The sequence below is a fragment of the Coregonus clupeaformis genome, chromosome 5, assembly GCF_020615455.1.
Source record: "Coregonus clupeaformis isolate EN_2021a chromosome 5, ASM2061545v1, whole genome shotgun sequence".
NCBI lineage: Eukaryota > Metazoa > Chordata > Actinopteri > Salmoniformes > Salmonidae > Coregonus > Coregonus clupeaformis.
The window spans coordinates 22750771-22775661 of NC_059196.1; the positions used below are offsets into that span (position 1 = coordinate 22750771).

Here is a 24891-nt window from a genome sequence, read left to right on the forward strand (position 1 = left end):
TGTAGGCTGACCAGAAGAACCTGGAATATCTCCGTACCGCCAAGTGCCTCAACTCAAGGCAGGCTCATTGGGCCCTGTTATTCCATTTCACTCTCTCCTACCTCCGGGGGTCCAAGAATGTGAAGCTGACGCACTCTCATGTTTGTTGCCCCGCTCCCTCCATATACAGTGGGGAGAACAAGTATTTGATACACTGCCGATTTTGCAGGTTTTCCTACTTACAAAGCATGTAGAGGTCTGTAATTTCCATCATAGGTACACTTCAACTGTGAGAGACGGAATCTAAAACAAAAATCCAGAAAATCACATTGTATGATTTTTAAGTAATTAATTTGCATTTTATTGCATGACTCCCCACTGTACATCCCATACGGAGGGTGTCTAGGATTAAACCTCTGTCTCACAACCCTTTGTCTCCTGTTTCTGTGTTTTTCTGTTTGTCTGTTGCCTGTCCTGTCTCGCAAGCCTACAAGCGTGTTTTTTCCATACTCCTGTTTCTCTAGTCCCTGTTTTCTAGTCCTCCCGGTTCTGACCATTTCTGCCTGCCCTGACCCTGAGCTTGCCTGCCGTCCTGTACCTATCTGACTCTGACCTGGTTTACGAACTTCTGCCTGCCCTGACCCTGAGCCTGCCTGCCGCCCTGTACCTGTCAGACTCGGACCTTGTTACGAACCTCTGCCTGTCCTCGACCTGCCCTTTGCCTGCCTCTTGTGGTTCAATAAAGTACTCTGTGTATTGAACCTTCCATCTCCTGTGTCTGATTCTGGGTCATATCCTTGTAGATTGTATGGACAAAAGCAAATGTTGCTACAGTATTTGCATTACTAGTTTCACAGCTCCAGGCAAGAACACATTATTGACCAGGTATGGACATTGCATTACTAATTTCACAGCTTCAGACAAGAACACATTGTTGACCAGGTATGGACATCGCATTACTAGTTTCACAGCTCCAGGCAAGAACACATTCTTGACCAGGTATGGACATCGCATTACCAGTTTTACCGCTCCATTCAAGTGCACTCTCTAAACCAGGTATGGAAGTCGCATTATCAGTTTCACACTGTTTACTTCAGATACATCTTGCTGGATTTGATCAAGTCAAACTTTGAGATAATGTAGTGAAAACACTACTGTAATAGGACAGATTATGATGTGTCCGTATTACGGCGCAGCAAGCAAACTAATAACTAGTAGTAGGAACCAATATAATTCAATGAGCAAGGTATATCGCAAAATACTTGTATCATTCTTCTGAGCAAATACTATATTTATTAAAGTAAATGTGTGTGCTTGCTAGTCTTGAAGTATTAATGGTGGTGAAATAGTAGTGGTAAAGACGGCAGTAGGCCTCGGTAATGGTAGTTGTAGTTGTATGGTTGTTATACGCTATGGGTTAGTTAAAGTGAGTTATTTTGGGGTGGTTTGTAGGTGTGGAGTTATTATAGTGGGCAAGTATAATAGACTAGAGTAAGTGCTATATTCTCATTAGCAATATAATGGGGTTTTAAGCTTAGTTATTATTCAAAAAAATATTCTGAAAGTTGTCTGGCAGTGATTTCTGTTTAGAGCCTGCATTTCACCATCAAAATGAATGGCGATACAGCAAGCTTTAGGGACAGATCAAAGTATACTGGGGGGGAGGGGATGGAATGCACCCCCCTCCCCAAAGTTACAAATATTTTCACATGACTCTCCCCTTGTACTGTAAAATAAATGGAACACCCTCCCCCCTCATAGAATTAACTTAAAATAATATTTACGACCACAAATAACAATAACTGTAGACGTGGATATCGACTTTGCCACTTCAGCATGCTTTTGTGGCATACTCGATGCCACGCAGGGCTATGGGCCAGAAGGTTGAGGGTTCACCGACCACCACAGACGAGTTCACTCTCCCTGCCTGTTTCAGTACACTATACGATCAGAGCCGACTGCAGACAATGATCAGCTAGGGGGAAATCTGACTTTCAACATTTTGATGCTATATTTATAATTATATAAAATATATGCAACAAATGTTCCACCAAAAGGTTTCTGTGCCAATGCACCACACAACCAATAAACAAAGCATACCGAATTCGGGCACTTCAATATCATGGTTTGCGTTTTCACTACCATAATAAATACATTGTCAATCTCGACAAACAGAAAATAAATCCCTCCCTACCTTGAAGGCTTACCCAGTATCGAAGGCTTGGCTTGACAATCTCCGAATGTCATTAAACGTTTTGGTGTTTCGTAACAGATGTCTCTTTCCATTCATCAATTGTGCCGCTTCACAGTTTGGATTGATTGACTGAATGATTTTATTTGTCAGTTAAAAAAATACACATATATATATACACACAAATATATATTTTTAAGTGACCGGGATTGCACAATAAGCTAGGAGACTTATTTGTGGTCCCTGTTTTTTTTTTTTATAAATACAATTACATAGATACGGAATCATTACAGAGTTAGAGATGAAAACATTTTCAACCACCAGATGAGTATGAGGGGGGAGTTTAAGAACAATTCTTACAAGCTTGTTTGGTTGGTAGCTTATTCTTTAGATGTTTGGGGCTGCTGGTGAACCATCTAGTGCAGGCATAATCAAAGTGACACTGGACCAGTGTTGTAGAAACATTTGACTAAGAGATAATCAACTCAAAAATATCTCTCAAGACACAGGAGCTTGTGAATTCAAGAATTAGACTTTATTGCATAACAAAGCCTGAGTTTTTCTCCATGGAGCAACTGGCTCTCCTTGGCTCAAATATCTCCTTTTATACAAATACAAGTGCATAGTCATCCTTACATATCATACACAGTTACTACCCTTAGGGTAATTGATTAACTTCTTTCATGGCCACGCCACCCTTATCTTTCAACGTCTAGATGTCACATGTTGTTTTTCTCCAAAAAGGCTATGTGAACTTTTCCATATGACCTCTTCCTCTTATCTCATTATATTGGTGGCAGACCCTTTCTCAAAAATAATACACGTACATACATTAAGGCATTTATCATTTACCATCCTCCCTGGCCCTTGAGATTATGTGCATGTGGCCATGTGTCAGGTCATAGGGTCATAAGCAAAACAAATGATAACACTAGGTCCATTGTTACTCCAATCTCCACACAGCCATCACGAGGAGTTGTATGTACATCACATGTCATAGACATACCCAGACCAGCTGCAGAGAGTCCATGAAAAACACATAAATGTCTCTGCTCTGTATTAACCTTTCTACTGGTTCTCAATCCATAAACATTTTAAGGCATATAGGTTTTTAATTTTACAACATATCCATGCTTATTTACTAATATTATTATTTTACCTTTGACCTCTCCCTACATTTGCCTTAATGATACATAAAATAATACCATATAATCCCCCCTATGGGACATTCCACCAATGTCCCATCAATACAAAGATTAATCACCCATATCACAAGTATTATAACAATTAAAATAATCAATATCCATATCTAATCAAGTAATTGCCATGTCAACATCACTAAGCATTAATATTAATAAGTTATTCAGATCAGTCAGTCCACTTATAATTTATAATCATAATCAAATTAATTACCCAAAACAACTTTAGAATGACAATTCTTAATTAGTCACCTTTGTTCCATCATTCAAAGTTAAAACTCTCACCTTGGCACATATTGATACTGGCCGAATGTATATTTATATTATACTAATTCTAGCATTAACTTCCTCATAACGAGATTTACCACAGATCAGTACCCCAATGCATTGTCCAAATTACTATAAATGTAGTAGTGTATAATACCTCCTTAATCAACATACTACCTCAACTAACACTCCCTTCCTCTACCGGCACTCAATCTTCTGGCGTCTTCATTATGTTCTTCATTATGTTCTTCATAGTTCATCTTGGATTGCCCATAGCAATGTCCCAATTCCAATGTCACACCTGAACCGCCACACCTCCACCATCATCCTGTTTTGTCCATGTGCAAACCAGTATACCCAAACTAGGAAGAACGTTGCATTTGCATAAACCTCTTTCCTCACATTCTTGAAAGAAAAAGCACAAAAGAGAAGGCATTTGATTGCTTTGATTTGATGCTGGATTCAGGTCTCCTGGCAGAGGTGGGTCAGACAGGAACGTCTTCAACGCCTTTGTTGTTCCTCTTCAGCCGAGTAGAGGATTTTTGGTTTTTATTGAGGTTTACACCGTTCTGGGCCAAATGATCTCTGCAATGCATTACGACACCATCCGTAGCAACCTCAGGAAAGGACAGATCATAACAGTTCAGTTGAGTTAATTTCCAATCCAAAACATCCCTATTAACATTGTCTACATGACAAATCATTATGTTTCACATTCTCCCTTGAATTCTCCCAAATTATATAACCCAATTGTTTTATTGTAACATTTCTATATTTTTGCTCATACTCTATTTGACATTACTCTGGTGTTTCCCTTTCCTTGTTCCTATTCTAACAATTGCTTACACTTCTCTCCTCATCCTGGTTGATCATAAAATTGTTTATATTTAGGATTTCCTAAATATTACAAACATTCTGCTGGCCAATATGGTCTTTCCGAGTTCCTTATATGACAAAAGTTGTAGTTGAATCATAACACAGTCCTAGTAACTGTGAAGATTTTGAACTACTGTTAATTCTTTAAATGGAGATGTGGTGCATATTAGACTATTTTCTTTATTTAATTGTAATATAATATATTATACTCATCTATATCAATCATTGTTTAACGGCTCCTTCAATTCCCTTTCTTCTGTATTTGGTATAGCCCTAACATATACAGGGTTTAATGCACTTTCCCAAGGAATAACTACTCCAATAACACTTCCCCCTGGAAATCTAACACCAAATACTACATCAAATTGTTTATCTAGGTATTGGACTGTTCCCCTTATTTCTATGATTCACCTGTCTCTTTCTTTCATTATCTTAAGGTCACACTACCCCATGTGACTTCCCCATACTCTTTGTGCTGGTTTCTCACACACCAATAATATTTTAACAGTTGTATTTTAATAGTGATCTCTTCTGTGTCTTTTCCTTCTGCTCTTTATTATTATCAGTACTCCATTCCCCTTATTCTCAGGTAACTAGTCAAGTGTAGAGAAATCAATGATAAGGATATCTGGTGCGTCTTGGAGGTCTGGAATCTCTCGGTGGTCTGGAATCTCTCTGCGGTCTGGAAGGTCCTTAAAGTCTCTTAATCATCAGTTCCCTCACTCTGGTACAATGGTTAAGATGATACCCGATACTCCCCTCTATCCGTACCATCGTTGGTATAACCTGGACAACGATGTGTATGGTTACTTCAGTTGTTAACCTTCCCCCGTCACTAGGGTCTCCGGATCAGCCAGAGTCCCTCTCAATCTATCGACATCGGTCTGTGAAAAGTGTCCTTCTATCAGCCTTCCCATAGGGAAGCTCAGAGTTACTGCTGCAAAGACACAAGCACAGACACACACAAAAAACAACAATGCTACCCAATGGCTGAGGTTGGAACACTCCTATAGTGGGAAACATGAATCTAAGTATCTGTCTCCACCACTTTTACCATCATTAAGGTAGCCAACAACACCTGGTACAGGCCCCTCCACCTAGGGTCTTTCCAGTTCTTTCTTCTGTAGTCTTTTGCCATCACATAGTCTCCAGGGCACAGAAAATACTCAGATTATCCTACTCAGTTGGGCATAGTTATCTTCACCCATGAAAATAAAATCTTAAGAACATTGTTAGGTTAGGTGAGACACAGTATGCTACTCATGTCCTCTCATCCGTCAAGAGAAGCCTTGAGATTATGAAGCACACCTGCTTCCAGCTTGTTGTAGTCCACTTATTTCATAGACAGACCACCTCTACACCATGCCTCCTATCACAAAAACAAAAATGATTTAACCTAACCCATAACACATTATTACTACTGCTCATATCCTTAATACACCTTGCATATTTCCCCACAAAACCATAATAAACCATTAAAATCTCTGTAATCCCAACTTCCCCCCTTGGACACATGCATCACATCGTGATTCATGTGTACAAAAAACAAAACAACAACAATATTGCCTATCAAACCTAAAATAATAACTAACCTTAAAATGACAACCCTTGAGCATATCTTTACTTAACTGTATTCCATAACACTATTCAAGGAATACCTCTCCTTCAGGACTAACCCTCTCACTTCATCCTTGTCCTGTTTGGACTAATTTATATATAGGATTTTTTCCTAATTATAAACTTTTTCACAATTATCCTTATTATATCTAACCCCCTAATACAGCATGCCTCTAGAATTCATAGTGCGGGTGATCAGGTCGCACTATAAAGCCAGGACAGATTACAGAGGTCATTGAAATCATTCAATGAATTGTTTCATCCTATAGTATACTACTTCTAACAACCATCAAAACCTTTCATAAATGTTGTAATTCCTTAGTACAGCTCTTTTCAAAATAAATCACACATATTTACTTATCCCTAAGTAAATAAAACCCAAATTACATGTGTATGCCCCTTTAAGATATTTCACTTCCATCCCATCAAAAAAAAAACAAATAGAAATAAAAATCCTATACAACTAACATTTCATACTAAGTAGTTTGTTTGTGGTTATTTGAACACCATATAGTAAAACAATAAACAAACAAAAATGGCCAGGCCTTATTTATTTTGGTAGCTCCCTATGACAACCTAAAAATAAAACTACTTAATTTTACTAACTAGTTCCACCCTAGCCGACAGACTTTTTTAACCTCCCAATAAAGAAATCCCCATGTTCCTGGAAGAGAAAGTATACATGTCGTTAACATATAATCAACAATCCAAAGATAGTAATTACACACAAAACATCGTACATATATCCCCAGTCCTATCTCATCAACAATCATTAACCCCAGCATCGATTTAAAATTGTTTGATACGTCTTGTCCTACCTTACCCCTAACATAATATTATAGGAGACTCCCATCAATCATTTAAAGAAAACTCCCACTTAGAAGACACTAGATAATAACACATTTTATTAAGTTAACTACACCTTCCACTATAAACCTATAACCCCATTTTAGTAATTTAAACGTCGCAAACTGTTGCATTGATGTTCTCTTTTTTTTCTTCTAAAATATAAACTTATTGTTTCATAATCCAAAACCCATAAAAAGATGTCTACTTAATCCATCAAGTCAACAGCAACAACTACCTCCCCAGGTTCAACGTACTATAAACAAATTATCGTTATCTGAAGTAATAAAACATCATCATAACTCACTGCTGTTTAAACAAACTATATAATGTCATAATAAAATGATCAATTATCAAATATCGTTCCTTATTCAACTATCGAGACATGTTCTTCATTAGTTAATCGTCTCCACAAAGCAATACTACCTAATAACATATTCTCATTCTCCTAAGTAGAAATAATTACTTCTATTAAACAATCACATTCAACATCAAGTCAATCTGTCTCATCACCCAATTAACTTATTTTTTAAACCCTCTACAATATCTATCATACTCTACCACTAATTTCCCTCATAACGGTACCTCAACAGATGACAAATTATTTTATATTTATAGTAAAAACCAATAAAACATCCAATTCACCAATATGCAATTTCAATTACTATGTTATCCTATCCAACATGGATTGGTAGGACAACATCTTTCCTATAATGTTATCAATGAAACCAGTAATTCACATCAATGTAAAAGATTTGCTTTCTGTCCCCTACTGGATTCGAACCAGGGACCCTCTGCACACATTGACAACATTCACCATCGAAGCACCGTTACCCGTCGCTCCACCAGTGCCACACAAAGCATCTACTTCCAGTTCATAGAGCAAGTGACGTCACCCAACGAAAACCACACTAGCTCTCACCGCTAACTAGCTAGCAATCTCCTGCCGATAATATTCAACCTTCTACGACTTCCTACAAAATACGCGATCCTTAACCCACAATGTCCTTTATTGCGCTCTCACGTTTGAGCAAGCCCCAATGGTTAACACACGCAGACAAAAATTGAAATTCTTCCCTTTTTCCTAGCAGACCTAATAAAACACACTTTCAAACAGCGTTCTGCATTTACCTCTATCATAGGGTTTAAAAACAACTTAACAACATTAACCATCATATATTGAAATCATCCATTTATCACAATCCAATTTATCTATAGACATATTTCACCATTGTCACTCGTTTAATCTAGCAAAACCTCATTCAATGACTAAAAATTATTACCACGTAGTCTCCTCTCCGTTAACATTTTAGTCATTTAGCAGATGCTCTTATTCCAAGCGACTCACAATTAGTGGGCTCATACATTATTATACTTATACTGGCCCCCCTTGGGAATCGAACACCCAACCCTGGCTTTTCAAGCACCGTGCTCTACCAACTGAGCTACAGAGGACCACAGATGAGCGTATAGTGCCTTTTTCTGATAATATTATAATTGTAAGCTATTGCTAATTACTGTAGGCTAAAGTAATTACTAATTACTTTAGTTTAAAATATAAGTTTGTTTATTCAACAAATCTAGAACCCACTATAGCATAATAGCCAAAGCTTCTTGCATCCCCTAATTCACGTAACGAAAATACATTATCATTCTAGAATTCAACTATTCGCATACATTACTGATGTCACGCAAACCATAGAATAAAGTAATAACAATTAGAATTTTGTCAAATAAATGTTTTCCATCCAACTATTCAAACTTTCTTTAAATAACTATTTCAGCTCGATACAGTCAAACAAGTATGACTCTCTTTTAACCGGAAACCAGTTCATGGCATTAGTAAAGTCTATTCACATCCCAACAATAACTAATAATATATGTATATTAATATTATTAAAATACCTTACTTTCATTCCCGTCTACCTAAACAACTCAAGTTATGGCCATAACTCTATCGCAATTGACAGTACGCTATTCAGACTATAGTCACTCCTCACTCCTTCCCGTTGAATAAGTGAGTCCTTCAGTCTGAAAAGACGCAGGCTACTAGATCTTCCAATCTTATCCTGACTGTTCCTTCAATCTAAACAACCCACAACTATAGCTAAACTATACTTAGAAAACCTAGACTCTGTTCAGCGATGCAGAATCTATGCTTTATTGAAATGTCAAATTAATCCTCCTTTATTCCAATGATAATGGTCAGTAGTTTTAGTATCTGGCACATACCACACTTTATCAGAAAATAGCTTTGAAGGACACAGATCTCACACGCTCAACGTAATCAACTTAGCAGTCAACAAGTCAAACCCCACATTCATTGATTTGGAAACAGATCTAACGACCTAACCAAATGAATTATATATCTGCTTCTGAAATAATAGATAGTTTATCACAATGCTTAATTCTACCACATGTCCTATGTACTCTCTCCCATTTCCACATCCGTCTACGTGTTTGAGCAAGTCAACACCTATAATTTTATCCAATCCCTCGTATTTATCACACTCACATAAAATTCATTATATTCCAATTTATTCATATCTACCAAACCATTCATGTTTCTAATTCTTCTTTATTGCCACAAATCAGTTAATCACCATCTAGTCTCAGCGGAACAAACAACAAATTACCCAAATCCTTTCCCTCAGTCATAGAATCCTCCTAGAATCATATAGGCTGGTCACTATTCCCTGATCTTACAAAATTCTATGACAGGCATTGTTGTACGAAACTCCAAGACATAATTTACAAGAAAAGATTATTATTTCAATGTATATATAATTATCAAACACACCTCTATATCTCATCATTCAAACTTCAGAGTGCGACTAATTTACATCATTATACCACTCTTATTCCATATTTATACAATGTTGTTCTTAAACGCCCTTAGTTACTTTGTATAACCTACAGGAATATTTTACTCTATCAAAGGGCCCAAATTTGGAATGTTAACCCTATCCTAGTTATTATTTTACTGAGGTCAATTTATCATAATACTGCATCACCTCTAAAGTTTCTAAATATAATGTCAGAAACATACCCTAACAGATTTATCAAAATACAATGCATAAACGTCATATGACCACACCGGTACACGTGACCTGTTCCTCCAACAGGATTTATTCTACCCCTCCTGGTAACGTGAATTTTCTACACTCAGTTGGTCAATGAATATCCACGCACCATTTATTCTTCTCTTTCCTAATGTGAGATTGGGCACACCCTTTCTCCATCAGACAGAAGCTTCAAACAACCTCAAATATATTTCCTTTCCTTACAGAAAGGCTATTTACTTGCAGGATTTCTTATTATTCTCACTCACACAGATGAGCAGCCACTTGTGCCCAAATGAATCAGACAGTTGAATGACTCACAGCCGCACAAGCAAACCATTCACCATACGAGATGAGCAGACCTACTCTTATTTAACACTTTCTCTATATTTTGAAGCCCTTGTAGCTATTTAACCCGTTCACCTATTCAGGATGACCAGTGTTACTCCAATTTACGGTGTCACCTACGCCGGATGACCTAACTTTTTTACCTGATCGACCCTACCTAATTTTGGCATCACCACAACACAGGATGATGCCCTACCTACCTGAGCAGACCTCCAACAAAGAATTCCTCATCAGAGCGGTAACCGTAGGTAGCCACCTGCCCGTTCAGTCCTCTGGAATGCTAATTTTAGCTCTCCAAAGCGGTATCCACAGGATTTCTATTTATTTAGCCCCCTAGGTATTACACTTCCTCAACACACCTGGACTTCTACTACGCTTTCCTAAGCGACCTGTCAATTCTGCCCTATTTTTTCTGTTTCACATTCTCAACACAGGAAAAGGAGCGGTATTACACAGGATTTCTGCCTACCTAAGCAGTCCTCAAGACGATTCACTTCCCCCAACACGTCTAAAGCGGTATCTGCAGGACTTAACATGTTATTGTCTGATCGCTCAACCAGCTGTACAACCACCCGTGTCGAAATGACCCAGACAGAGCGATCAACAAGATTAATCTAATGAATCAAATGAATCAAATCAATTGAACAAACGGTTCAGACAAACAACAGCGACATGTATTCTTAAATTCAAAAGCCCCTAGTCTCTAATTTTCTGGTTCTTAAATTTGGAGAGACCTACTTTGGTATTTCTGCTGCTGATACCGTGCCCCGGATCGGACCACACAAACGTTATACTATATAAGTAAGAACTTGGCTTACCTTTTAAAAGCGGCCGCTTATGTTTGTATGGTCCGTCCAAGCCGTTTCATAACTGCAGATGTACACCGTCACTGGCCCCTATTGTCAACTCCTGGCAAGCTCGCCAATTATGTTGTAGAAACATTTGACTAAGAGATAATCAACTCAAAAATATCTCTCAAGACACAGGAGCTTGTGAATTCAAGAATTAGACTTTATTGCATAACAAAGCCTGAGTTTTTCTCCATGGAGCAACTGGCTCTCCTTGGCTCAAATATCTCCTTTTATACAAATACAAGTGCATAGTCATCCTTACATATCATACACAGTTACTACCCTTAGGGTAATTGATTAACTTCTTTCATGGCCACGCCACCCTTATCTTTCAACGTCTAGATGTCACATGTTGTTTTTCTCCAAAAAGGCTATGTGAACTTTTCCATATGACCTCTTCCTCTTATCTCATTATATTGGTGGCAGACCCTTTCTCAAAAATAATACACGTACATACATTAAGGCATTTATCATTTACCATCCTCCCTGGCCCTTGAGATTATGTGCATGTGGCCATGTGTCAGGTCATAGGGTCATAAGCAAAACAAATGATAACACTAGGTCCATTGTTACTCCAATCTCCACACAGCCATCACGAGGAGTTGTATGTACATCACATGTCATAGACATACCCAGACCAGCTGCAGAGAGTCCATGAAAAACACATAAATGTCTCTGCTCTGTATTAACCTTTCTACTGGTTCTCAATCCATAAACATTTTAAGGCATATAGGTTTTTAATTTTACAACATATCCATGCTTATTTACTAATATTATTATTTTACCTTTGACCTCTCCCTACATTTGCCTTAATGATACATAAAATAATACCATACCAGCACACTTGCCAGAGTCTCTAGGGTGTCTATAGCTAGGTTTCCATCCAATTGGCGACAGATTTTCATGTGAATATTCTAAAATCTTCAGAAAAAACAATATGCCATTTCAGAGTTTCCTTTAGAAAAATTTGGCGCCGGACAACATGACAGGGAAGATTTTAATTTTTCCGGACATTTGAGAAATGTTATGGACATCTATATGCATTTAGATCCAACCTGGCGCAGCCAGCGTCATCAATAAACAAGGGATGTTGGCCAAATTAGCCACATTTACGTGTCCTTAAAAACAGTCATTCCTTGTGTTTCGATGAGTAGCATATGCAAAAATTTTAGGGGTTATAGGATATTTTCCTAAAACAATAATTGTCCACCTCAAGGTTCAACGGTCAGAGATTTGAGCAGTAAATGTATCAGGGCATTACATGCATAGGCCTATAGGCTTAGGTGTCCACAGTATGATATTAACATTTTAAGATAGCTATCTATCTATCTGAAGAGAAGCTTAGGCCTAACCCCAGAGAGCAAGAGATATGCCGGTGGCATGCTACGACACAAACATGTATTTCGTTATGCCAGATGGCTACTGTGTCTGCTATATATATTGTTTGATTATAGGAGTGACTCTGGTAGGCCTGAAACAGTCTTCCTCACCTCAAGTTCAACTGTTGGAGTCAGTTGGTGCGCCGGGGCGCACTGCCTTCATATCATAGGCCTGCAGTAGCTAAAGCTTAATAATAGCCACACCATACCAAATGTTTCTTAATTTTATTAGGGTAATATCAGAAGTAAGTCAAGCCATTGTTTATAGGGAAAATACGAGCAGATGAGCAAATGTAATCCAGGGAAAAAACGCATTACCCTCCCCTGTGCCCCCTCCCAAAAAATCACACAACCACCCAAATAATTTTTCAACCCTCCCCTATTTTGAACCACCCTCCCCCAATAAATGTCGATCTGTCCCTTATTGTTTTTAAATTTGAATGGTAGCAAAAAGTTGTGTTGAAGCAATATAAGTTAAGTCAGTCCGCACATGTCAACGTTGCGTTGGTGTAACGAGTGTCAGTGTAATGTGGTGGATCGAAGTCAGGTGCAGGACACAGAACTCGAGGAAACATACTTTACTGAACTTGAGTAAAGAAAACAACACAGCAATACCTTCACGCAGGAAGGAACTAACCCGCTCACCAAACGACACACGAAACGAAAAAACAACCACGCACAAGACACATTGGGAGCCACTGGGTTAAATAGGGTAGGCGTGATTACACAAATGGGAAACAGGTGTGTGACCTAGACAACAGGTGCAACATAGACACATATAACATAGATCGGCAGTAGCTAGTATTCCGGTGACGACGAACGCCGCAGCCTGCCCGAGCAAGGAGGAGGGGCAGCCTCGGTAGAATCCGTGACAGTACCCCCCCCACCCCCCCCCCGACGTGCGGCTCCAGCCGTGCGTTGACACCGGCCTCGGGGACGGCCAGGAAGACGTGACGCGGGGCGAGTCGGATGACTACGGTGGAAATCCCTCAACATGTAGGGATCGAGGATGTCCCTAGGGATCCTAGGGACCCAGCACCGCTCCTCCGGACCGTGCCCCTCCCACTCCACGAGATACTGCAGGCCTCCCACCCGACGCCTCAAATCTAAGAAGGAACGGACCGAGTATGCCGGTGCCCCCTCGATGTCCAGTGGGGGCGGAGGGACCTCCCGTATCTCAGACTCCTGGAGTGGACCAGCTACCACCGGCCTGAGGAGAGAAACATGGAATGAGGGGTTAATACGATACTCAGGAGGAAACTGTAACCTATAACATACCTCGTTCAATCTCCTCAGGACTTTGAAAGGCCCCACAAACCGCCGACCCAGCTTCCGGCAGGGCAGGCGAAGGGGCAGGTTTCGGGTCGAGAGCCAGACCCGGTCCCCCGGTGCATACACTGGAGCCTCACTGCGGTGGCGGTCGGCACTCGCCTTCTGCCGCCCGATGGCCCGCTGCAGGCGCACATGGGTAGCGCCGAAACCATTCATCCACCGCAGGTGCCTCGATCTGGCTCTGATGCCAAGGTGCCAGAACCGGCTGATAACCTAATACACACTGGAAAGGAGTAAGGTTAGTTGAGGAGTGGCAGAGTGAGTTTTGGGCCATCTCTGCCCAGGGGATGAACGCCGACCACTCCCCCCGCCGGTCCTGGCAATACGACCTCAGAAACCTACCCACCTCCTGGTTGACTCTCTCCACCTGCCCGTTACTTTCGGGGTGAAACCCTGAGGTAAGGCTGACCGAGACTCCCAGACGTTCCATGAACGCCCTCCAAACCCTCGAGGTGAACTGGGAACCCCGATCAGACACTATATCCCCAGGTATCCCATAGTGCCGGAGGACGTGTGTAAATAGGGCCTCAGCAGTCTGTAGGGCCGTAGGGAGACCGGGCAGAGGAATGAGGCAGCAGGACTTAGAAAACCGATCCACAACGACCAGGATTGTGGTATTCCCTTGTGAGGGAGGAAGATCCGTCACGAAATCCACCGATAGGTGGGACCACGGTCGTTGTGGAATGGGTAGGGGTTGCAATTTCCCTCTGGGCAGGAGTCTAGGAGCCTTACACTGGGTGCACACCGAGCAGGAAGAAACATAAACCCTCACGTCCTTAGCTAAGGTGGGCCACCAGTACTTCCCACTAAGACAATGCACTGTCCGACCGATACCAGGATGACCAGAGGAGGGTGACGTGTGAGCCCAATAGATCAACCGATCACGGACCTCCAGCGGAACGCATACACCGACCCTCTGGACACTGGGGAGGAGTGGGGGTCGTTACGCAACGCCCGCTCGATGTCGCGTCTACCTCCCACACCACCGGTGCCACCAGACACGACGCCGGAAGTATGGGAGTGGGCTCCACGGAACTCTCCTCCGTGTCATACAGTCGAGACAGAGCATCTGCCTTAGCATTCTGGGAACCTGGCCTGTATGAAAGGGTGAAACAAAAACGGGTGAGAAACATTGACCACCTTGCCTGGCGAGGGTTTAATCTCTTCGCCGCCCGGATGTACTCCAGATTGCGGTGGTCAGTCAAAATGAGAAAAGGGTGGTTAGCCCCTCAAGCCAATGTCTCCACGTTTTCAGGGCTTGGATCACGGCCAACAGCTCTCGGTCCCCCACATCATAGTTGCGCTCCGCCGGACTGAGCTTCTTGGAAAAGAACGCACGGGGCGGAGCTTGGGTGGTGTGCCCGAGCGCTGGGAAAGTACAGCACCTATCCCAGCCTCTGACGCGTCCACCTCAACCGTGAAGGCCAAGGAGGGATCCGGATGAGCCAGCACTGGAGCCGAGGTAAACAGGCTCTTCAGACAATTGAATGCCCTGTCCGCTTCAGCTGACCACCGCAAACGCACCGGTCCCCCCTTCAGCAATGAGGTAATGGGAGCCGCTACCTGACCAAAGCCCCGGATAAACCTCCGGTAGTAATTGGCAAATCCCAAAAATTGCTGCACCTCCTTCACCGTGGTTGGAGTCGGCCAATTACGCACGGCCGAAATGCGGTCACTCTCCATTTTCACCCCAGACGCGAACATGTGGTACCCTAGGAAGGAGATGGACTCCTGAAAGAACAGGCATTTCTCCGCCTTGGCATACAGGTCATGCTTCAACAGTCGTCCAAGTACCTTACGCACCAGGGACACATGCTCGACCTGTGTAGCGGAGTATATGAGGATGTCATCAATATACACCACTACACCCTGCCCGTGCAGATCCCTGAAAATCTCATCGACGAAGGCTTGGAAGACTGATGGAGCATTCATCAACCTGTATGGCATGACGAGGTACTCATAGTGTCCTGAGGTAGTGCTGAAAGCCGTCTTCCACTCATCTCCCTCCCGAATACGCACCAGATTGTACGCGCTCCTGAGATCCAATTTCGTGAAGAAGCGCGCCCCGTGCAGTGATTCCGTCATACATGCTATCAGAGGTAAGGGATAGCTGTACTTGACAGTGACCTGATTAAGCCCACGGTAATCAATGCATGGGCGTAACCCACCATCCTTCTTCTTCACGAAAAAGAAACTAGAGGAAACAGGTGTAGTGGAAGGCCGAATGTATCCCTGTCTCAGCGATTCGGAGACATATGTTTCCATTGCCGCCTTCTCCGCCTGTGACAGAGGATACACGTGACTCCGGGGAAGTGCAGCGCCTACCTGGAGATTTATGGCACAATCCCCTGGACGATGGGGTGGTAATTTAGTCGCCCTCTTTTTACTGAAGGCGAGAGCCAAATCGGCATACTCAGAAGGAATGTGCACTGTGGAGACCTGGTTTGGACTCTCCACCGTGGTAGCCCCCAAGGAAACCCCTACACACCTCCCCGAGCACTGACTGGACCATCCCTTGAGAGCCCTCTGTTGCCAGGAAATAGTGGGATCATGAGTGGTTAACCAGGGAAGTCCCAACACCACAGGATACGCAGGACAATCAATAAGATAGAGACTAATCCTCTCCTCATGACCCCCCTGCGTCCTCATAGAGAGTGGTGCAGTAACCTCCCTGATTAGACCTGACCCTAGCGGGCGACTATCTAATGCGTGGACAGGAAAAGGCACATCAACACGAACAGTAGGAATCCCTAACCTAAGAGAATATTGACGATCAATAAAATTCCCAGCTGCGACTGAATCTACTAGCGCCTTATACTGGGAATGAAGAGAAAACTCTGGAAACACAACCTCTATAAACAACTGACCAACAGGGAGCTCTGGGTGAGTCGGGTGCCTACTCACCTGAGATGGTCGACCAGTGCTCTGCTTACTGCCTCGACTCCCTGGGAACCCTCCCCAGCACTGAACCGCAGTGTGTCCTCTACGGCCACAGTTGGTGCAGGGAACGGCCCCTCTCCTGGTCTCCCTAAGTGCAGCACCTCCGAGCTCCATCGGGGTAGAGTCGGAGGTGCTGGGGGATGGAATGAATGAGTCCTGATCAGAACGTCCGCGGGTCTCCAACAGGTTATCCAGCCTGATGGACATCTCCACCAGTTGGTCCAGATTGAGATTGGTATCCCTGCAGGCCAGTTCCCGCCGAACGTCCTCCCTTAGGCTGCACCGATAGTGGTCGATCAGGGCCCTCTCATTCCATCCGGCGCTGGCTGCCAATGTCCTGAACTCCAGCGCAAAATCCTGGGCGCTCCTCCTCTCCTGTCATAGATGGAACAGACGCTCGCCCGCTGCTCTCCCCTCTGGTGGATGATCGAATACTGCCCGGAAGCGGCGGGTGAACTCCTCGTAGCGGACCGATGCAGCGTCAATTCCTCCCACTTGGCGTTGGCCTACTCGAGCGCCTTCCCCGACAGACAGGAGATGAGGGCGGACACGCTCTTTTTATCCCGAGGGCGCCGGGTGGATGGTTGCCAGGTTGAGCTCTACCTGGGGCAGGAAACCCTGACACCCGGCTGGTGTACCGTCATATGCCCTCGGGAGCGAGAGCCGAATCCCACTGGGCCCAGGTGGAGAAGAGGTGGACTGTGGTATGGGTGGTAGAGTGGTTGGAGGTGTAGGAAGGCCACCTCTCTCCCAACGGTCCATCGTGTTCATCACCCTCTCCATGGCGGTGCCGAGCGCCTGGATGACACTCTCCTGTCGTTGAAAACGTTCCTCCATAGATTCGGACTGACGAGCTGTACCTGCTGACTCCATCGATGGTGCGTGGTTCTGTAACGAGTGTCAGGCGCAGGACACAGAACTCGAGGAAACGTACTTTACTGAACTTGAGTAAAGAAAACAACACAGCAATACCTTCACGCAGGTAGGAACTAACCCGCTCACCAAACGACACACGAAACGAAAAAACAACCACGCACAAGACACATTGGGAGCCACTGGGTTAAATAGGGTAGGCGTGATTACACAAATGGGAAACAGGTGTGTGACCTAGACAACAGGTGCAACATAGACACATATAACATAGATCGGCAGTAGCTAGTATTCCGGTGACGACGAACGCCGCAGCCTGCCCGAGCAAGGAGGAGGGGCAGCCTCGGCAGAATCGGTGACAGTTGGTATTTGTAGCTGAAACAGATCAACAGCAGTGGCGAATCCACATTTTGCCTTTGAAGTCTATGGAGCTTTTGTGCTAATTTAAAATCATTATAGTTCAAAACTTACAAATAGCATCAACAATCTTTTTACAAGTAATCTAAGTTGAGTCAGTCTGTACGTGTCAATGTTGTTTTGGTGTTTGTAGCTTTTATTGTTCAAGAGCAGTGGCAAATACAAATATTTCCCATTGAAGTCTATGGAGATTTTATGCACATTTAAAACGGTTATATAGTTTAAAAAGTATAAATGGTCTCAAAGAGCGTTATTCAAGCAACCTATTCCAGACCAGTCTGCCCTTTTTAAACTTTGAATGGCGTTTCTAACTTAAACTGTGGAAGACTAGAATCAACCAGAATTTTTCCCATTCAATTCTATTCTAGAATCTCTCTTCATTGGGATTTATGCAAATGTGGTTGTAGTGTGATAAATCTTAGTAGTATCAAAAAGGGGTTTTCAAGCAACCTAGAGACAGTCAGCCTGCACGTTTTAAAGTTGATTTGGTCTCTGTAGCGTTATGGCTTTTGCAATAGAGGTTCCAGTGGAAGGTGAATAATAATAACTAGAAAAGTACATTTTCTAAAGAAAATGTGTGTGCTTGCTAGCTTGTCTTAAAGTATTTATGGTTGTGAAATAAGTTATATTAGTGATAGTGACTGAAATAGTGATGGTAGTGACTGGTTATGGGAGAATTGATTGATTGATAGGATTGCCTGAACATGTGAAAGTTGGTTTGGTGTCTCTAGCTTGAATGGTTCAAGAGTTACTATTATTGTTGTTTTGTTATATGCTAATGTATGCTAATTTGAATTGTTACAATTTATAACGTTTTGAATATGTTAAAAGATAGTTCACGCAAATTACAAAATGACACATTGGTTTCCTTACCCTGTATGCAGTCTATAGACATATGCTGACTGACTTAATTTAGATTGCTAATTTAGATTGCTTCAACACAGCTTTTTTCTATCATTCATACTTTATAAACGATAAAGCTTTTTGTATCCCCATTCATTTCGATGGTGGAATGCAGGCTTCAACATTCTAAATGGAAATCACCACCACAGAACTTTCAGAATATTTAAACAAACAAAAATGTAAAACTAGAAAATCCATTCTATGGCTAATGTTGCTCTAATACTCACTATTATACTAGCCCACTATAACCCACTATAATAACTCCACACCTACAAACCCCAAAATAACTAACTTTAACTACTACCATTACTAGGCCTACTCCCATCATTACCACTACCACTAGTACTACTATTTCACAACCATGAATACTTCAAGACTAACAAGCACACACATTTACTTTAATAAATATAGGGTTTGCTAATAGGAAGGATATTGCGATATACCTTGCTCATCAAATTATATTGGTTCCTACTATTAGTTATTGATTTACATTTTAGTCATTTAGCAGACACTCTTATCCAGAGCAACTTACAGTTAGTGAGTGCATACATTATTATTTTATACATACCCCCCGTGGGAATCGAACCCACAACCCTGGCATTGCAAACGCCATGCTCTACCAACTGAGCTACATCCCCTGCCGGCCATTCCCTCCCCTACCCTAGGCCAATTGTGCGTCGCCCCATGGGTCTCCCGGTCGCGGCCGGCTACGACAGAGCCTGGATTCGAACCAGGATCTCTAGTGGCACAGCTAGCACTGCGATGCAGTGCCTTAGACCACTGCGCCACTCGGGAGGCTTGCTGTGAAGTAATAGGATTACAGTAGAGTTCTTACTGAATTATCCCAAAGTTTGACTTGAGTACATCCAGTAAGATGTATCTGAAGTAAACAGTGTGAAACTGGTAATGCGACCATACCTGGCCTAGAGTGTGCTCTTGAATGGTGCGGTAAAACTGGCAATGCGATGTCCATACCTGGTCAAGAATGTGTTCTTGCCTGAAGCTGTGAAACTAGTAATGCGATGTTAAAACCCAGTCAAGAATGTGTTCTTGCCTGGAGCTGTGAAACTAATCATGCAAATAATGTAGCAACATTTTGTTTTTGTCCATACATTCTATCTGAGCGGCTCAACCAGTCTTCACTTGAACACCTAGCATCATAGCATTAGATTTTTCTTCCTCCAAAAGCTGCAAACACACCAACAAAGCTTTGTATTCCTGCCAACAGACCCCAAACCACCACCTCAAATGTCCATACACCCACTCAACCTTCCATGTTGGATCCAACACTGCTCTTGAACCGTTTATGCTACAAACACCAATCCACATTTGACATGTGCAGTCCGACTCAACTTAGATTGCTTCAACACAGCTTGTTTCTACCATTCATACACTATAAAACTTGGTGTATCTCCATTCATTTCAATGGTGGAAGAACTGCCACAGAACTTAAAGAATGTTCGAACTAAAACATTTTGAGAGCTTAAACCATTCTATGGCTTATGATGGACTCACTCTAGCCTACTATAATAGCCCACTATAATAACTCCCCAAACAACAAACCACCCCAAAATAACTCACTTTAAAGCTAGAATCCTTAATTGAAACAATAACAAAGCATTTTCCCCACCCCTGTTTTGCAAAAACCTAAGGGATGGAGTTGGATAACCACTCTCAAATTCATACACAGAGCTATAGCGACAAGGACCGACCATCCATGATATCAAATGCATTCTTTTAACTATGTTTTGAGGCTATACACAGTGTTTGTTTATATTTACATTGTTTATAAACATCTGAGTAAAACAATAATATATTTTGGGTTCTGGTGGGGTATGACAGTTGAACTAAACTCATCATTTGACACCTATCTTTTTGAGATTTAAAATAAATTACTTGTCAAATTAAATATTTTTATCTGAGAAATTGATTGGTATAAAATAATATATTTTTCAAAAACTTTGAGCATACAATATAGCTCAGTATTTGTATTATTTATTTTATAGTATTTTTTGCTTTATCAAGGGTAATCATTTTGGATGTGACTGTATGTTATGTTTCATGTTGGACCCCAGGAAGAGTGGCAGCAGCTAATGGAGATCCTAAAAAACTAAACTAAACCATAATACCGGTACTTCAAGACTAGCAAGCATGTAGCTTTTCTAGTTTCACAATATCTTCATATCATTTCTATCAGCCATGATTGGCCTACGCAAAACTCTCTCTATGATATCCACATTATTTACTTAATCTTCTTAGTTCGTGAAGGAACATGGAGCCTGTTATCCACGTTATTATTTTATCCGTCAAAGCTGTAGGCTATGGTGGCTTTTTACATGGCTAATGTCTAAATTGACAGGTGGGCTAAATCAACAGGTTAGCCAGGCTAAACAGGTATTTCTTCTCTGAGGTGTTCCCGCCAAAATGTGTCTAAAAAATAGCCTGAGCTATTTTGGTTGTCATTCTGACCATACCATTGGTCAGAAGGCTGTGACTATTTGAGAACTTCTCTGCACTCATACACAGACATATGGATGCAAGGACTGGCCATCCATGACATCAAATGTACTGTATACTTTTAACCATGTTTTGATGCTATACAGTGTTTGTTTACATTTACATTGCTTACAAACATTGGAGTAAAACAAGCTTATATTTTGGGTTCTGATGGGGTACAACAGTTGAACTAAGCTCATAATTTTGACACGTATCTTTTTGAAACGTGTTAAAGTAAAAAAGAAAATCTCAGAAATCATTAGTATAAAATAATATAATTTTCAAAACAATTTTAGCATACATTATAGTTCCGTATTTATTATTTATTTTATACAGTCTTTATTGCTGATCTTTATCAAGGGTGCTAATACATTTCAGATGTGGCTGTATTTTATGTTTTATGAAGACCCGAATGCAGCAGCTAACGGGGATCCTAATAAACTAAACTAAACCGTTATACTTCAAGACTAGCAAGCATTCACATTTTCTTTAGGAAATGTCCTTTTCTAGTTTCACTATCTTCATATTATTTCTATCAGCCTTGGTTGGCCTATGCAAAACTTTCTCCATGATATCTACATTATTTACATACTCCTCTTCGTTCCTGGAGGACATGGGGCCTGACATCCACATTACTGTTCACATTGACATGAGGCTCATCTCGGCACCCACAACCAAATGTTTAGAATAACGAGCCACAATCCCTCTTCATTGGAGCATACAATATGCCATTGTATTCAAATTACACTTGTTGTATGTTGATCCACTAGGTTTACAGTTAGATTGGAGGACAATATGTGGCTATTGATATTGACATATTGCTGACACAATAGGAAATAAATATGCTATTGGTGAGCTAATATGTTGAATGTTTCAGTCAAAGCAGAAAGCTCTAGGCTTTGGGGGATTTTTACATGGCTAATGGCTAAATCGACAGGTGGGTTAAATCGACAGGTTAGCCAGGCTACACAGGTATTTCTTCTCTGAGGTGTTCCCGCCAAAATGTGTATTTCCTTTTGCCTGGGGTATTTTGGTCGTCATTCTGACCATCCCATTGGTCGGGCTGTGACCTATTTGAGAACTTCTGCGGAATTGGGGGAAGAGGAAGGTGGCTGCGGTGTTCCAAACAATTTGGAAGGGAGTGACCCATGAGGGTGTATTTGGGTATAAACAGCACCGTTTGTGCAACTTTCCTGACCATCTGTACAAGAGAAGGGAGCATTTCGAAGTGCGGAGGAAGACAGGCTGTGTACCACAGCTATGGCCATGGCTCTCAACTTACTTTACCTTGTATTGATCACATCAGTGATTTTACAAACTGCGACATCGAGCACCTTCAAAGAATCGTAAGTAAGCTACAAAACATTTGATGTAGTAGGCAGTAGATTAAACTCACAACCAGCAATGTTTATTTACATACCTGATTGCATGCAACGGACTTCAAATTGAGATATTAATTCTACTCTGTTTTCTGCACACTATGCACGTGCAGGTGGAGGATAGCCCATCTGAGCAATATCATTATTTTAGTTATAAACATGATATTACATATAATGGATTATTTTATATGCTCACTGCACTTATGTAACTGAATATATGCTTGCAATTGTCTCCATTTGGGTATAATACAAAAAAGATAGTGGTAAGGCCACAGGACATCACTCTGATAAAATCATTTGAAGACTATCATGCTCGCTCGCTCTCTCTCTCTCTCTCTCTCTCTCTCTCTCTCTCTCTCTCTCTCTCTCTCTCTCTCTCTCTCTCTCTCTCTCTCTCTCTCTCTCTCTCTCTCAGTGCATGTGAGGCTTTTCATATCTTATGAGACATGCTGGCAAATAGGCCTATAGATTTTTGGGTTGCAAATCCAACTTGTGATAGACTTGATATATGCATCAGAGAGACGTTGACAGACACTGCCCTCCTATTAGTGTACGTTCCTCTGTGCAATCATCCCAAGACGTGGTTGACAGACCATCAAAACAACTCATTGGTATTCATTCCCTCAAACACTGTCCAAAACAGAATGAATTGTGTCCTCCATGTCTCATTGGTTGGCCTGAGTGGGGCCAGAGACGATTTAAGGTCACTTTGTCCCCAGCTTTAAAACATCAGTAGGCTACAAAGGAACAAAAGAGCAGAATGATGACTACACTGCCACTTAAGTATTATTACCACAGCTGCATTCATGCTGGCTCTTCTTCCCTCTTTCCCCTTTTAGGATTTACCTGGTGACGGTCAGCTCGGAGGTGGTAGGAGGGACCACAGAGAAACTTTGTGCTCAGGTCCACCAAGCCACAGAGCCTCTGTTGTTGAAGGTGTTGATGAAGATGGAGGGTGGCAGCAGCACCATTCTACTGGAGGAAGCCATAAGAAAGGATTTCTATCGCTGCACCTCCTTCCAGGTCAGCTGCAACTGTGCTGCGTTCAGCAGGTTACAACGTTGTGGAACGCTCTGATAGAAATATATTATGTAGAACCAACATGTCTCTCTGAGGCATAATAAGTAGTCATGCCAGCTCTATCTATGACATTTCTAACTGCAAAGTTCCACAACGATGTGATCTACCATAGATCATGATCTACTATAATACTATAGAAACTCCTGCAATCTTTGACTCTTCTTCTGTACTGATCATCATCTAAACAAAATACTATTCTTACTAGACTCAAGCTAGTTATGCACATTCATTCAACACATTCATTTCAGTCTTTTATTCTGAATAGTTTGGTTGTAACTCAGTCATGTTGTGTGGAATTGAACTTGGATTCCAGGCTGGGTGCTGTATGCAAAATGATACGACCTATGAAAGGCAATAGGTGTTATTTTGATCATAGTTCGCTACGCCCTCTTTTCTCAAGCTACTCAGTCAGGAGAGCCAAGCTATGGTTAGGAGCTAGAGAATTGTAGAACTTCTAACAAGCTTCCATTGTTCTGTTCTTCATGTTGTAGGTACCCCCAGTGAAGGTTGACAGTGTGGCCACTGTCCATGTTAGCGTCAAGGGGAGGAAGGAGGAGATGAGCAAAAACACCAAGATCCTTATCAAGGCCAAAAGTTTCCTCACCATTTTCCAGACAGACAAACCAGTCTACAAACCTGGACAGACAGGTAGTTATATAAATTATTTGATAAATACTGAAACTGACCCTTCCTGAGTTATTACTTGTAAATGTACTAAACTGCCCCTTTTCGTCTAGGCCTACTGTTAATAATGTTGACAGTATACTTGTGAGGCCATAAGCTTGAGGAAAGGTTATTACTGAAATTGATGATGGATATAATGTACACTGTATATAGACAAATGTTTCTACTGCTTTTC

The 24891-nt window shown here is 41.7% G+C and overlaps 1 protein-coding gene across 1 annotated transcript; it reads left to right on the forward strand.

The window, feature by feature from the left end:
* The first annotated feature begins 22650 nt into the window (after positions 1–22650).
* On the forward strand, positions 22651–24804 carry LOC123481139 (alpha-2-macroglobulin-like). Its single transcript, XM_045211456.1, has 4 exons — positions 22651–22919; positions 23792–23975; positions 24524–24680; positions 24770–24804. Exons 1-4 carry the CDS (start codon positions 22834–22836, stop codon positions 24802–24804), a joined length of 462 nt encoding a protein of 153 aa, XP_045067391.1. The 5' UTR covers positions 22651–22833.
* The last annotated feature ends 87 nt before the right edge of the window (positions 24805–24891 follow it).